Source organism: Anopheles cruzii, chromosome 2, assembly GCF_943734635.1.
Source record: "Anopheles cruzii chromosome 2, idAnoCruzAS_RS32_06, whole genome shotgun sequence".
Classification (NCBI taxonomy): Eukaryota; Metazoa; Arthropoda; class Insecta; order Diptera; family Culicidae; genus Anopheles; species Anopheles cruzii.
This window is the reverse complement of record NC_069144.1, coordinates 6,666,350-6,681,733: the sequence shown is the minus strand read 5'-3', so window position 1 is coordinate 6,681,733 and position 15,384 is coordinate 6,666,350. Positions and strand designations below refer to the sequence as shown.

General features: G+C 46.7%; 6 protein-coding genes across 6 annotated transcripts; 2 read left to right on the top strand and 4 right to left on the bottom strand.

The window, feature by feature from the left end:
- The first annotated feature begins 5,040 nt into the window (after positions 1-5,040).
- LOC128267679 (uncharacterized) lies at positions 5,041-5,849 on the top strand. The gene is made up of 2 exons (XM_053004568.1): positions 5,041-5,289; positions 5,370-5,849. Exons 1-2 carry the CDS (start codon positions 5,141-5,143, stop codon positions 5,674-5,676), a joined length of 456 nt encoding a protein of 151 aa, XP_052860528.1. The 5' UTR covers positions 5,041-5,140; the 3' UTR covers positions 5,677-5,849.
- A 135-nt stretch (positions 5,850-5,984) lies between these two features.
- On the top strand, positions 5,985-7,869 carry LOC128267677 (RING-type E3 ubiquitin-protein ligase PPIL2). Its single transcript, XM_053004566.1, has 3 exons — positions 5,985-6,114; positions 6,178-7,278; positions 7,334-7,869. Exons 1-3 carry the CDS (start codon positions 6,083-6,085, stop codon positions 7,812-7,814), a joined length of 1,614 nt encoding a protein of 537 aa, XP_052860526.1. The 5' UTR covers positions 5,985-6,082; the 3' UTR covers positions 7,815-7,869.
- Positions 7,805-8,346, bottom strand: LOC128267678 (mitochondrial translation release factor in rescue). The gene has a single exon (XM_053004567.1). It carries the CDS (start codon positions 8,344-8,346, stop codon positions 7,888-7,890), a length of 459 nt encoding a protein of 152 aa, XP_052860527.1. The 3' UTR covers positions 7,805-7,887.
- Positions 8,265-8,702, bottom strand: LOC128267681 (MIEF1 upstream open reading frame protein). The gene is made up of 2 exons (XM_053004569.1): positions 8,459-8,702; positions 8,265-8,405 (listed from the first exon to the last, which is right to left on the bottom strand). Exons 1-2 carry the CDS (start codon positions 8,624-8,626, stop codon positions 8,367-8,369), a joined length of 207 nt encoding a protein of 68 aa, XP_052860529.1. The 5' UTR covers positions 8,627-8,702; the 3' UTR covers positions 8,265-8,366.
- A 272-nt stretch (positions 8,703-8,974) lies between these two features.
- On the bottom strand, positions 8,975-10,640 carry LOC128276941 (uncharacterized). Its single transcript, XM_053015404.1, has 2 exons — positions 10,238-10,640; positions 8,975-9,405 (listed from the first exon to the last, which is right to left on the bottom strand). The coding sequence occupies exons 1-2, from the start codon at positions 10,638-10,640 to the stop codon at positions 8,975-8,977; spliced, it is 834 nt and encodes a 277-aa protein (XP_052871364.1).
- A 1,042-nt stretch (positions 10,641-11,682) lies between these two features.
- LOC128267676 (kelch-like protein 18) lies at positions 11,683-14,334 on the bottom strand. The gene is made up of 4 exons (XM_053004565.1): positions 14,005-14,334; positions 13,804-13,934; positions 13,599-13,739; positions 11,683-13,535 (listed from the first exon to the last, which is right to left on the bottom strand). Exons 1-4 carry the CDS (start codon positions 14,239-14,241, stop codon positions 12,209-12,211), a joined length of 1,836 nt encoding a protein of 611 aa, XP_052860525.1. The 5' UTR covers positions 14,242-14,334; the 3' UTR covers positions 11,683-12,208.
- Between the last annotated feature and the right edge of the window lie 1,050 nt (positions 14,335-15,384).

Genomic DNA, 15,384 nt, shown 5'->3' with positions numbered 1-15,384 from the left:
CTTTTAATCAACGGTCAAAACAAAGCAAACGTTGTGCACTCCCTATTACACGTATCGTCACAAAAAAGTCACCCAACGCAATCCGTCGCTGGGAATCAACTACAAATTGGGTCGATGGAGACTTCCCCCAAAAAAGGGAAGCCGCCCCGCGAGGGATGTAGGCAATTTTTCATTTTATGCTACGGAACCCACAAACTGTGTGGTCGTTGTTCTCCGTTGTGCCCGTTGGCGGATTTAATGCGAAACTTAGTTGCTATGGGTAACGTCATCATCATTTCGCTTTGCAAGTACACCCGGAGCCGCGCACTTTGTGAGCACCGAGCCAAATCAAAGGCCAATAGAATATGGTAAAGTATAAAACAGAACGACCAAATTACGTCACCAACAGGATACGAGCCAATCATTTCGATCACCGACACAGCACGCAAACTGAAGCCATTGAATACGTTTTGCATCCCAATCCAGAAGGATATCGCAATGAATAGAAAAATCCTATCTTCAATGGCAGAATGTACGAAGCACGTAATCCAAAGCAAAAAAACTCCATAAAAAGACATCGTTGAATTAAATTAATTAAAGATATTGTCAAAGGGAGTTGCGGCGTTATATTTTTCCCGCTTTTGTAACCCAAAAATGAATCATTGTGCAGCAGAGAAGACACCGAACACAGAAGTAGTGCATGCTAATTGGTAGAGTTTTCTCCCGTTCGTTCATAATTTTTTTTATGACATAAAATATGTTTTCTTTGTCATTCGTTTTTTCTTCTGGAAATATTCAGATAGCAACAAATATAAAAAAATGTCTTTCGCGTGCTCTCCGACCCGCGCACTGTCAAATTAGACCTTTCGGACAACCATGCAAATTGGCCCGGGCAGCGATGAATGGAAGAGAAAATTATCTCGGCATGTTTCTTGTCGTCGTTAGAGTTGCGTGGTGAAGCGAAGAAAAAGAAAACATGCGGACACACGCACATAATAGCACGGTGCCCGGTCCCGGGGGCCGCACTATCCAAATGTAGAGGCTAAACTTTTCCAAGAAAATGTAGACAAATGTTTGTCAAACTTTAAGAAAACTATCTCTAATGAAAAATAAAAGCAATAATAAATATTTGGGTAGTTATAAAATAGTAAAATCCCTAAAAGAAGCAAACAATAAGTAACAGCTATGCAATCTCGCAGTAAAGCAATTGGCGCTTCCGTGTAGTGATATCTTATCCCAAAGTCAATATTGTCCCGTACGCGTGCATCAGGTGTTACTGAAAATACTGAGTAAGAAGCTATCCAACTCGTTCCAAATGGCCATCTTATCGGCAGAGCGAACACCATCCACGGGGTCGGAAAGCGGGTAAAGGTGTTGATGAAGGATGGAATCGGAATAAGCGCCCACAACCGGCAATTATGGCACCCATCCGATTGTAAAAGTACGTCAATGCGATAAATATGGGGGAAGCGGTCTCAGCTGAATCGTGATGGTCCCTGCTGCAAACATGACCATCCTCCTCTCTGGCCCGGAACGACCGTCGGTCGAGAAACACAAAGCAAAATCGTGTCGTCACCTTCTACAACCATTATCCAACCCGTTGTAAAGCAACAGTGCGCCCGCAATTAAACGAATACCGAATAGCTGGAAACTAAAATAATATTTCAAACAAAATTAAGCGACCATCAATCGCTTGCAGTGTTTGGTCATTAATGAATATGCTGCCACCCCCGATGCAACTATAGATGCATGTTTGGTATTTTAACGATTCCCCAGCGGACGAACGGATGGGTCAGGTATGCATTCCGTTCCCCAATTCGATGCCGATGAACGGAGAGTTATGCTGCCCGAGGCATCGTGGCGTTGCGTGCATGTTCAGACTGTAAATAAATCACACGCCTAATCATCGATAGAGTCGCCATCGTCAACCGCGTTTTCCTGGGAGCTATTTGCATTCGATTCCTAGCGGTCGGTCACTCTTCAGGCATCCCAAATGAACCTTCCTCCTTTGCTTAATGAAAGAGCAACATGTGATGTTGATCTGTGCCGGTGCCGGGTGGCCGCTGGCAAATAGCTACTAAGCCGGATTTGTACGACCAGTTGAATGGTATTGTGCGAATGGATAAATCAGAATCATGTTTTCACATTCCAGAGATTATGCCAATCACAGGCAAGTGACCGCGTTACCGTACACTGTTTCCATGCTCCGCTTGTCTTAATTACGAGGCGGACGAGTCACGTAACGTGACACGTTTGGGTGGCGCAATAAACCGATTATTTGCGATTATCGACCACCGAAGGATCCTTTCGTCATTTTGCTTGCTCTGCATCTTTTTAGTCTTTGAAGTTCTATTAGTTTTCTGTTATGCGGGCCGGGAGAGTAATCGTTTGTGAAGAAATTCTATTCGAAAACTATAAAGGATAATACAAACAAGCAACATTTTTTATTAAATTTAACTAATAAAAACCAACTAAATACTTAATGAAATGCTAAGCAGGTAAAGTCAAAAGCTTGTCTTATCTTTGCTTCGCAATGACTACTAGACGTACTTGAAAATCGCACATCTTGACCAACTTTGAACAGCCTCAGTTACGTCACGAGTAGCGCCGGATGTGACGATTGGCCATCCATTTCCTTCACAATTCCTCCGACGCAAGGAGCCGTGGTTTCATTTGTCCTTTCAACGGCTGTTCACGGCAGACCTAGTGAAAACATCATTATGTTGCACAATGGAGACCCATTTCCGGCACACTTGGCGACACCAAAAACAAAAGAACGATGCCGGGGCATCAACGTTTGTGCAAGTGTTTCGAAGCGGAGCAAGCTGGGCAAATGTTGTCGCAGCAGGCGAAAGCGTGGCCAGTGCTTCATCTTTCTCGGGTGCAACGGAGTGCACGATGGGAACTTTTTAGTGACACAACAAAGATTAAAGCAAATGCAAAAACATAATCAGTGTAACACACAGTTCTTTGTTGAGAAACGACATGCTGCGGATCTGAAAGATGTTTTTTTAATGGATGTTTAAAGCGATTTTTTTTTCTACAACCATAACGTGCAGACATGCTGTCAATAAATCATTCGCCCACGTTAGTCCTTGCATTGTCCTTTTCCCTGCTGGCCATAGGCCTTGGAGAATCTGCGCAATACCAAACACTTAGCTTCGATAAGGCGACATGTAACTAATCGTGTGAGAACATCAATTGACCTGTGTCGAATCGAACGCAAAAACACCAGGGAAATGTCCTTTCCCTATCGTAGCCGAGAAGCACGAAGGGATATTCAAACGACCCCCAGGAAGTGGATTCGACCGAACGCAGAAGCACTTCTTCGATCAAACAGTAAGCCCGCAACACCCGCGCACGCACACATACCCACACAACATGAAAAGGCAGGTGATGGCCCGAAAAATTGACGCCTTTTTGGCACTGCAAAATACGACGACCGGAAGGAAACTTTCGTCGATGCTTTAAAGGTTGCTAGGACAAAGGTTATCAGTTCGATCCTAGTGACTGATTTATTCACAATCACTTTGTAACATATGCCGGCCCTCACACTTTTTGCCCTCTGCCAAAGGATAATCATCACAGGACTTACCATGTGCTGCTGTCTACGGACGCTCGGTTTCTTTTGATGGGGAAACACTTATAGTACGCACGAAACTCACTTTCTCTAAAAGCTACGGATACTAGAACACTATTAACAAATTAACTATTAACGTTCTGAACTTCCCGGGACGCTGTTTACTGAATGATTTGACAGCAAAGGAGGCGCCAAGCAGGTTTGGTGGTGGTAGTGAGTGCGGCTTCTGTTTTGCTATCTCGCTCTACGTCACATGCTCCTCTCCTCTCTCCAGGATTTTTAGCTTAACTTTTTCCCAATAGATGGCGCCCTTTCCATTTTGGATCGTAGAGTGAAAGAGAGCGTGGAATGGAAGAGCGAGATAGAAATGAGATTTTGAAGATTATTTTGAGATTTGAGAAGATTTTGAGATTTTTAAATTTATTTACTAACGGATTTTATTTGTATTTTGAATAAGCGAGCGAAATGGCGAATTGAAATAGGCGAAGAGGCGAAACCGATGCAATGTCAAATGTCAAAAACGCATGTACTCCGCGTTTCCTGTTCAAACTTGTTCAAATCGTATCGTATGTGTTTTGTGTTCTCGACCTCGAAGCCTAAATTCCTAATTATTCGTACTATTTGCTGTATTATTCTGTATTTCTGTATCATATTTCTGTATTGTGTTGTCGCGTGTGTTGTTTGTGTTCGATTTGGTGTTCATTCATTGCGATCAGCGACTGCGATTTTTCGGCGATAAAATGCAACGAGTTCTTCGACGGTTCGATAGAATTTTCACAAAATTGAGAAGTTTGATAAAACTTAAGCACACTGCAGACAACGCAACGTCGGCCGAACGCACGTCGGCTGTCTGCAGTGTGCTTTAAGCCCCGTTTACACGTAGCGATATATCTTTGCAATGCCTTGTATCGATTAACCGAGCGATATATCGCAGCCAAGGTGGAGCGTCTACACGCCACGATGTACCGTTGCGATTTGCAATCGCAGATCTCGGTGTCATGGAAACAGCCATGGAAGAAACACTGTGTTTGTCTGCCTTTGGATTGTGCGTTTCGGTTACAAAGCAAAAAATAGAACGTACCAAGAGTACTAATCGGGTCACGGTGGTCGAGGAAATGGCTTTTAAAGCGAAGCCATTATTCTCACGTTAAACTTTTGCTTTAAAAACATTCAAAACAACATGTCAAACCGCCATCAACACACGCACACATGTCTATCCACCGTCAGCACACGCACACATGTATGGAGATTGGACCGAAATTGATGCTCGGCGCATTCAATTTTTTTGATCTGCCAATCTGGTCGTATACAAGCAATTTGTTCCTTTTTTGCTGTCTACACGTAGCGATATATCGTTGCAATTGGTTTCATACAAGGCATTGCAAAGATATATCGCTACGTGTAAACGGGGCTTTAATCGTTTAAACTTTCCCAATAATGCTCCTGGACGTCACTATGACAAACGCTGTCAGACTCAATTCATATTACACAACCGGATCTAGTGTTTTTCGTGTAGTTTCGGCAATAGTTTGTGCTGCGATCGGAATCGGCTTTTCGATTAAATTGCCTTCACACTTCAGGATGACCGACGCTAACCTACCAAATGTGTGCGGCTTGCGTTTGCGGCCGCTAACGAAGGAAAACATTCTGTATTACTACTTTCCGCTGAAGGGTATGGTCAGCTATGCTGCACTTTCGGTGAACGTAATGAATCCATCGATTGCGATAAGGTACAGTTATTTAGGTACAACAATTCGCTTTACGCCAAACAGCACCACCCAAATCATGATGTTTTTTTATATTTCCGTAGGCTGCTCCCCAAGCGAGACGTTACCAATTTTCTGCTGATTCACACCATCCTCGGTACATCGCTCTACTTTTACAGCCGGCCACACCTGAAGGGGGTCTCGACAAACAAACGGATTGCCTTTAGCCTTTGTGGTTCGGTGCTGTTTAGCTTCGGATCTGTGCTGGTGTGGGCCGTCCTCCGATCGACGGTTCCCCGCAACCAAGGGGTAGCGACCGCGCTGGGTCTTTCGTCCGGTGTGCTGATGGCAAAGCTGGCTTACGATTACCTAAAGACCAACGATAGCCAGGCGGTTGTGAAGAAAAACTAAAAGCGATCGTCTTTAAGGCTCTCGCAACGCAATTCTAACGAGCGCATCTCCAACAACACGGTTGTTACGATTTGTGCGAAGCCATTGTTTTCGCTACGTCGAAATAGTGGAGGGAAATGATTAGTTGTACCATCTAACGTCATGAAATACACCAACATCTATTGTTTCTATTATGTTACACGGTTGTTTGGTTGGTTGGTTATCTGCAATTATACATGTAATGAAAACAAAACAAAAACAATCACTTCAATCGAGATTGAGCAATCAAACTACGATTATAAACGTCGAACGACTTGCGAACTGTCAAACGTTCTGAACAACTTGGAACGAAAGTAAACAAACTAAATAACAGAGGAATTAATTGGAGGATTAATTGAGAAAGAATTATTCAAAAACCGCCATCAAAATGGGTAAAAAACAACATCAGAAAGATAAAATGTAAGTAACCAATATTTAAAACACGTAGGATGAATTGATGATTTGGGGTTTTCCTCCGCGAAGGTACCTAACGTACACCGAATGGGCCGAGTTTTATGGTGGCCACAAACCGGATTCTGTTGAAAATGAGCAGATTAAATTCAAACGGCTACCTTTCGACCACTGCTGTGTTTCGTTGGTCCCATTCGAACATCCGTACAGCGACAAGGAAGGGAATGTGTTTGAATTGTCCGCGATTGTTGAGTTTTTGAAGCGCTTCAAAGTGAATCCGGTCACTGGCGCTCCGCTCGATGGGCGAGAACTGGTGAAGCTGAATTTTACCAAGAACCACGAAGATCAGTTCCATTGTCCGACGCTGTTCAAACCGTTTACCAAAAACTCACACATCGTCGCGAACGGTAAGACCGGAAACGTGTTTTCATACGAAGCGGTCGAACAGCTCAACGTGAAAGCCAAGAACTGGAAGGATCTGATTGATGATACGCCGTTCACGCGCAAAGATATTATCACCATCCAAGATCCGGCACAGCTGGAAAAGTTCAACATTTCCAACTTTCATCACATCAAAAAGAATCTGCGCGTACTGACCGAGGAACAGCTGGCCGAGCGGAAGGACCCTCATGGACGCCTTAAGACCATTTCGGCCGAAACGAAAGACATCCTCACGCAGCTGGAGAAAGACTACCAGGCACCGGAGGAGCGCAAGGAGGAGCGCCAGGTGGCGGACAAGTTTAATGCGGCTCACTACTCGACCGGTGCGGTGGCTGCATCCTTCACTTCCACGGCTATGGTTCCCGTTTCGCACCACGAAGCCGCTATCATCGATGACGATATCGTTCGGTACGAGCGCGTAAAAAAGAAAGGCTACGTCCGGCTGTTGACAAACTTTGGGGCCCTCAATCTGGAACTGTACTGTGAGCAGGTGCCCAAGACGTGCGAAAACTTCCTGAAACACTGCCAAAGTGGCTACTACAATGGAGTGCTGTTTCACCGCTCGATTCGGAACTTTATGCTGCAAGGTGGTGATCCGACGGGCGTTGGCAACGGTGGCACGTCGGCGTGGGGTGCCAAGTTTGCGGACGAAATTAAACCGAACCTTTCGCACGCCGGGCGAGGTATACTGTCGATGGCCAATTCTGGCCCCAACACCAACGGATCACAATTGTAAGTTGTAGCCAGCAGAAATGCAGCGCATTTCTAAAACCGAAGTATTTTGCAGTTTCATCACCTACCGATCCTGCAAACACCTGGACGGGAAGCACACCATCTTCGGGAAGCTGGTCGGTGGTCTCGAGGTGCTGACGGAAATGGAACGCGTAGAGGTGGACAACCGTGATCGACCGATCGAAAACATCTTCATGCAAAGGGCCCAGGTTTTCGTGGATCCGTTCCAGGAGGTCGATGAGCAGTTGGCCAAAGAACGGGCCGAAGAGCTGGAACGGGTGAAGCAGGAAGCAGAAGAGAAGCGCAATAAGGGCTCCAACAGCGCCTCTGGACAAAAGCGTGGTCAACCTTTGAAAGTATTCCGGACGGGCGTTGGGAAGTATCTAGACACGGGCATAACAAAAAACCCTGCTCCGGTGTCCAACGGTGAGAAACCGGGTAGCAGTGGACTGGGTCCGGTGGAAGCAAAACGACTTAAAAAAATTACCGCAGGAACCAGTGGGTCGAATGGTTTTGGAAATTTCAGTTCGTGGTGATGCTACACAATCTTTTACTCTGTATTTATTGTTTAAAATATAAAAATTCCTATCAAAACTACCAAACAACTTTCTACTCGACGTGTGGCGACGGTTCTTTACTACCTTCCGTAGATTCCCGCTCTTTCCAGGCTTTCTTCTTCGCCTGAAGACGCATCTTACGTCGCAAATTTTCTGTTTGCTTACGCTGTTCGATAACCTTTCGTTGCTGGTTAACCGACTGCTCGCCGTTAAGCAGCTGGTCCAGTTTGGCGACGAGTAGTTTGCGGGCTTCTCGGCGATTCTCAAACAAGGAACGGCTCGTATGGCAATGGACAACAAGACCGGTCGGTTTGTGCGTTAGGACTACTTTGTTGTTCGTTTTGGCGACCGACTGTCCACCAGGGCCACTGCCTCGGACGAACGATTCCTCTAGATCCTCCTCGTGTAGCACCGGTACACGGGTGTCGTCGATTGATTTCGAAAACGTGCGCCATCGGAAGGAGGGACCGAACCCACTGACCACCTGTAGAAAGCGGCGAAAGCAGTGCATTTTTTGTTCGATGGCCACTACTAGATGACGCGGGCACGTTCAAGTACCGCCCGTCCTTTCTGAAACGGAGAGTTATATGCAAAATCCTTAGGCAGTAGGACTCATAACGAACCTTGTAGCAGAAGTCGATTTCCTTCGGATCGGTTAGTGACGAGGATTTGCGAAATTCGGAACGAATGCGCGTGCGAAAAAACTCCTTGTCCGTGTATTTCAACTGTGTACCGTAGCGCAGAAGGTCGCGATACAAAGAAAGCACAGAACGCCTGCAAACAATTGCCATTTTGTGGTTGCACCACAAAATACAAAAAAAAACTTAGCTTAGGATTTCGTTTCAGAAATTAAGCATTTATTTTTGGGCCGGCCCAAAACGCGAGCTGTCAAAACGTAACGGAGTAACGCCGTTACGCGCTGCTGTCAGAACGCTTTGAAAAGCGCGCAATACGGACGAAGGGGAAGGAGAAAGCGAAAAGAGGAGAGGGGGAAACCGACGCTATCTTCTGAATCATACAAGAAATTACATGAAACGACGCGCGAAGCATTAGAAGCCGAAAATCGAAGTAGCCCTCTTTTGGCAAATCATTCAGTGGTCCTGAAAAGGACCGTTTTTTTCGTTCTGTTTAGCAGGCGTTTAAGCACGTTCTCCACGGATGCGACGGGCCAGCTGAATATCCTTGGGCATGATGGTGACGCGCTTGGCGTGGATCGCGCACAGATTCGTGTCCTCAAACAGGCCGACCAAGTAGGCTTCGCTGGCTTCCTGAAGGGCTGCGACGGCCGCGCTCTGGAAGCGCAGATCGGTCTTGAAATCCTGCGCAATCTCACGAACGAGACGCTGGAATGGCAGCTTGCGGATCAGCAACTCCGTCGACTTTTGGTAGCGACGAATCTCTCGCAGTGCCACCGTTCCGGGCCGATAACGATGCGGCTTCTTGACGCCTCCAGTCGATGGCGCACTCTTGCGAGCGGCCTTCGTGGCCAGCTGCTTGCGGGGGGCCTTTCCTCCGGTGGACTTACGAGCTGTTTGCTTGGTACGGGCCATTTTTGTAATATGATTTTGCACTGAGACTTCACAATACACACACGATGCGCTTCTTCCGAATGACAAATTTAAAATGGGTAAAATTTCAAAAACTGTCGCGTTTATATAGGCGAGTATGAGTATGTGTTAGTGCCATCGTTGTCTGTAAACTAGGGGGTGAGTCGAAAAGTTACTCAATTTAGGAAAGATCGGCAAATTTACTTTTACTTTACTTTGAAGTAGAAAATATAATCCAAAACTAGTCAGAGTGACCAAAGAGCGATTTTCTAGGAGGAATACAAATTATTATGCTTTACCCAACAATTGGATATGCTTGTTTTCATCAAGCCACAAAATATTCAACGTAAACCAATTTTGCCGGGAAAAGGCGCCAATCGTAGAAGCGTCACTTCCATCCTGTTTTAATGTTACGGGAGAGAAAGAGAGACAACATAAAATTTCCATAGAATTGCTTGTTTTGCTGTTCAGTTATATTAAGACGGCTTTCCTAAGAAAAGTGTTCCGGAAATTGTTTTATTCTGATGTCTCATGCCTCTGATGAAATTGCTTTTTAGTTTATCGACGTTTTATTTGACTTGGTTTTTCACCCATAGAAACCCCGTTGAACCGTGACAGCATTTATAATACGATTTGGCAAAACTTTGTGCTGGCTATGGCTATGCTTGGCGTCTACGGGGAAGATAACGCTCTTAGAAGTTAGAAAATTGACGCTTTTAACGAAATATGTTGTAGTCCTGAAAAGGACCGTTTTTGTGGTAATCGGGATGTAATGTAAATCGGACCGAGTAATATTTCCAGGATGATGGTGATGGTGCTGGTGGACGGGAAACCAAGTTTCGGGCTCTTAGGCACGCTCTCCACGGATGCGGCGGGCCAGCTGAATATCCTTGGGCATGATGGTAACGCGCTTGGCGTGGATCGCGCACAGATTCGTATCCTCAAAGAGGCCGACCAAGTAGGCTTCGCTGGCTTCTTGAAGGGCTGCAACGGCCGCGCTTTGGAAGCGCAGATCGGTCTTGAAATCCTGCGCGATCTCACGAACGAGACGCTGGAACGGCAGCTTGCGGATCAGCAACTCCGTCGACTTTTGGTAACGACGGATCTCTCGCAGAGCTACTGTTCCGGGGCGGTAACGATGTGGCTTTTTCACGCCTCCCGTCGATGGCGCACTCTTGCGGGCAGCTTTCGTGGCCAGCTGCTTGCGGGGGGCCTTTCCTCCGGTGGACTTGCGGGCGGTCTGCTTGGTACGTGCCATCGTTCACGAATTAGCGCCGAATTTCTTATGAATCTTCTCAATTCCGTATGCGAAAATCAACTGACGACGGTACTTGTAAGGAAACGCGTATTTTATAGATCAGAGAAAGAGGGTAAAATTCGTTGAACGAGGACGAGGTCAGGGCATCTACTGACTGTACCCGTGGTCTGTACCCTATTTGGTTCTACCCTAGGGCTGGTGCTGGTGTTGGTGAGCGAATCCTGTACCCTGTTTCAGTGCAAAGGGTGCAGAAGGACCAGGGTAAAAGTCCGCAAAGAAACCAGGGGGAGGGAACGATACTTGTGAAAAGGAAATGCTTATTGCCTCTGGATTTTTTTAAATTTCCAATTCTGGGTACGGTATTGGTGTGCACATCTACTTGGCACGCACTTTTGCGGTGGGGACGAAAAACGAAGAACGACGAGGACGTCATAAAAAATGCCGAATAGCCGCGAATTTGAAGTGTTTATCATCAATATTTGGTGGGAAATGATAGGATTTGTTAACTTTTAAACCAAAGCATAATTCGTATATTCGTCGTTAATTAACCCACACAGCAATAGCTTCCTTAGGCGCCTGACACCAATACCACTTCGTTTCGCAGAAGATGAATAAGCGGGGAGAAGAATAACGCCGAAATTTTCTCCCCTTGCAATAAGATTTATTCAAGGACACGCCAACGGAACACGCGTTGCCTAGGCGACTGCGCTAATGTGTGTGTGCGATGCATTTTTCGATGCACTCTGCTTTCACCGAACATAGCAGAGAATGGGCATTTCGTTCAAAGAACAGATGGTGAAAATACCCGGAATTCTGATTTCCAGATTTCCGTTTCTATTGGGAAGTCGTGGGAAATAAATTAATGTAAAAAAGATTTTATGTAAATCATGACCAATTGAGAATGTTTTTTAAATGATTGTGTCTGTTGAGTCAATTGGCTTGGAATGGTATTAACTTGCGTTATTACCCGGCTACGGAACCAGCATTCCGAATAACGAGACGAACTCTGTGACCATACAATGAGACAAAGCAATTTGCTGCTATTACACAAGTACACAGTAACGTCTATATTTTTATTCTGTTTTCAAGATATTCTAATCATGCGCTGTTTAAAATGAGGTGCACCACGCTAATCAGAACTTTTGTTAATCATTACGAATCAAGAAGACAAAGCATCACAGCTTTATCGAACTAGAGTAACAATGCTTTACTGTAGGTTTCATACGATCATACACAAATTGCTTAAAGCACGAACTCGCCACATCCGCGTCAAAGCTATTCTTTTGCTACTTGTTTATCATAATTTGGTTGCTCGAAGGTTAAACACAGAATTCTCGTACCCTACAGATATTCACAATATTCATTTGTATGTTTTAATCACATAGAAAGCTACGATGGAGACATATTCGGAGAGCAGATCGTTCATTGCCGGGGTCTGGATGTTGCGGTGTTGTGTGATGAAATCTTACCATGTGCCTAGCAATAAGGCTGGGGGATTGCTTTTTTAGTAGGAGCAAAAATAACGTTCGCCAGCAGAGAGATTAGCAAGGATAGGAAAGCGTAACCATTCAATCTTGAAACGGGGTCGGAATGACGCCGCAACCGACACCTCCTCCGTGGTGCTTCATCGGGGCGACGAAGGTCCAGGAGTTGTTTTTCGGGTCGTAAACTTCGACCGTCGAAAGGTTCGACTCACCATCGTAACCACCGATGGCCCACAGTTTGCCCATGTTGGCGGCCAGTGCGACCCGTGAACGTTTTACGTTCATCGGCGCGATCAGTGACCAGCTATCCTTGACCGGATCGTACACTTCGACCGACCGAAGGAACGAGTTCCCGTCGTAGCCGCCACAAGCGTACAGTTTGTTGCCAAGTGTTGCCACCCCGAGCCGGCAGCGACGGTTCATCATGGACCGCACTTTGGTCCAGGTATCGCTGAACGGATCGTATCGTTCGACGGTGTCGAAAATGGACAGTCCGTCGTGGCCACCGAGCGCATACACGTAGCCTCCGAGCGATGCCACACCGCCGGCCGATCGGTACTTCATCATCGGCGCCACCGTACTCCAATTGTCCGTTTTCGGGCAGTACCGCTCGACGGTGCTGAGGCTGGTTACCCCATCGTACCCTCCGCACACGTACACATAATCCTCGAGGGCGGCCACTCCGACTGCGCTGCGCTTACAGTGCATGGCCGTGCCCTGGGACCACTTGTGTTGCCGCGGATCGTAGATCTCCACCGTCGACAGCCGTTCGGTCCCATTGAAGCCACCGAACGCATACAGCTTCCCGTTCGTAACGGCCACGCCAACGCGCGATCGAAGCATGGTCATCGCCTCGCCCATACTCCACTCCTTCGTCGTCGGGTTGTAGATCTCGACCGTGCTCACCGATTCACCGTTCTTCGTCAACCCACCGACGGCGAAAATGAGGCCCACTACGAAATCGAAGCAACGGGGCCTGGTTCGTGATGTGGCCACGAGGGCACGCCGTTCGGGCATCAGGTGAAAGTCGCGTGCCTCGTCCAGCAGATCGCGACATTTGTGAGAAGTTTTAATCAGTTCCTCCGTCGCGACATTGTCCGCCAGAAACTGGGGTGACAGCAGTGGCAGCCGGATGTTGCTCAGTATCAGCGGCAGGTGAACGGAGCGCTTGTCCTGGGCGTGTTTGACCCAGCGCATCGATGCCTCAAAGATACACTCTTCGCTCTTCACGTTCAGCTCATCCCGTCCAATCACGTCGATCACCTCGTTGCAGCTGAGCGCAAGAAATTCCTCCCCGTTGGCCACCTTCGAGAAGTGCTGGTGGATGTAACGGTCCGCCGAGACGATCAGCTTCGAGCAGCTGAGCGTGTCGGCAAACTGCCTAATTCCTAGCACGTTGTGGGGGTGAAACCTGCGGCCGGGTAGTGTGCAATGAGTAGCCGATCTTCGCCCAAAGGAGAGACAAATTACTTACATCCGCTTGAGAAACTTGGCGCACGCGTCGCGCACCTCGTTGAGCTGCAGGAACGAGGCACCTACCATCAGACTCTGCACGTTCTGGGTATCGATTTTGACTAGTCCACTGTAGGCGAAGTTGATTAAACTTTCAAGTGCCCTGTAAAATGGAACCGACTCGTTAGCGATCGACAGCCACAACGGCTCATTCACGCAGAACGTACAGTGGTTCGATTTCCTTCATCGTGATCTCTTTGATTCTACTCTCGGCCATGTTGTGGGTGAACATGGCGTAAAAGTAGGGAATGGTGGCCGCTAGCACGATCCGATGTGCCGAGAAGGAATGTGAGTCCACCTGAATGATTGAACGAAGCTGGTTAGCTACAAAGTGGCAACATAAAACATGGGGAAAAAGAGGGACAAACCTTCAGCGTAACGTCGCACATCTTGCCCATACGGCGAATTTCTTTCATCTTCGGGAAGCTGTTCGCGTACAACCCTTCTTGGCGAAAAAACATGTGGGAACTATCTTCGGTTTCTGATAGTTCAGCAGCCGATAGTTCGATCGGTTTGCTCTGACCGCCCGGGGGTTTCCGGATGCTGTCGCTCCGCTGCCCCGTGCCCCCATCCCCATCCTCAAGGCGACTCGGGGATGAGGACATATTTTCACATCGAAAGCCTTACACTTGGGCTTACTTACAGAGAACTCGCACGCCTGGGAGATATTATTGCCTCGGCGACAGGATGTTATTGAAAATGGCCACAATCCGAAAAGAGCTCAGAAAAGTTGAAGAAAAAAAAACAGTTGACAGCTGTTTTGTTTACTGCGTAAAACATCGCAGCGTTCTGTGAGTGTTGGTGAGACCATGTAAAACATCGCACTCGTGGCACGCGATGTTTTTCTCTTCACGTACCACATAGATGGCGCTGCTCTATTGAAAATTCAAACTAGCGGTTCAAGTTCAAATACTCAAACGTGAACTACAATGGTCAAATCTGCATACCGGAAAGCCGCTTCCATCGGAACCGGGAGTGGAATTAATTTTCCTTTTTCTTTCAAACGAATCAAACGAAAACGAACGATGCTGGTGCTGTTGTTGTTTAGGCTGTTTCTGTTTGTTTCAGTTTCACACTTTAATGTTGTCGCGTTTTGTTTTTATTCAGTTTCCTGTCATATTGCTAACTCTTTTCCAAGCCAATCAACTTTGTGTGTCCAACCTTTTCTCGTTTCTTCGCGCTGTCAGTTAAGTGATTGTAAACTCGTTTTCGGGAAGAAAATTGAAACAAAACCGTCCGTGGAAGTAAATTAATCCCTGGGATCGATAGTCGTGCCGTGGCAATGGGATGATCTGTGCTCGAATGGAATAGCTCGTCCTCGTTACAACGGTTTGCCTCCTAATTTCTCGTTGCCTTCGATGGACAGAGCTCGCGAGTCAACGTGTTTTCGTGTGTTTTATGTGGAAATAAATTATTTGCTTTGCTGTACGGTGCTTTCTATACAAGATTCGCCCTCCGACCCGCCCCGAAGTTTATTGTTTAGGCTTCCACATCGTCCAAATTGGTTTAATACTTTTCGTCGCCACGTGCTTACGTATTTACTTTATCACCTATTTGTAAGGGGTATTTTGCTGCTCGCCTTGCATCGTCTCGCCGCCGCTGCATTCACTTAAGTCGTTAGGCTCATTTTAGATGGATTGCACATAAAAAAGAGGTGGAAAATATGTATATTTATGTATAATGGCGTAATGCTTAGACGCGTATGTACACGAGCTGTGGGTTTCGCGTTCGGTTTCGTCACGTAAGCT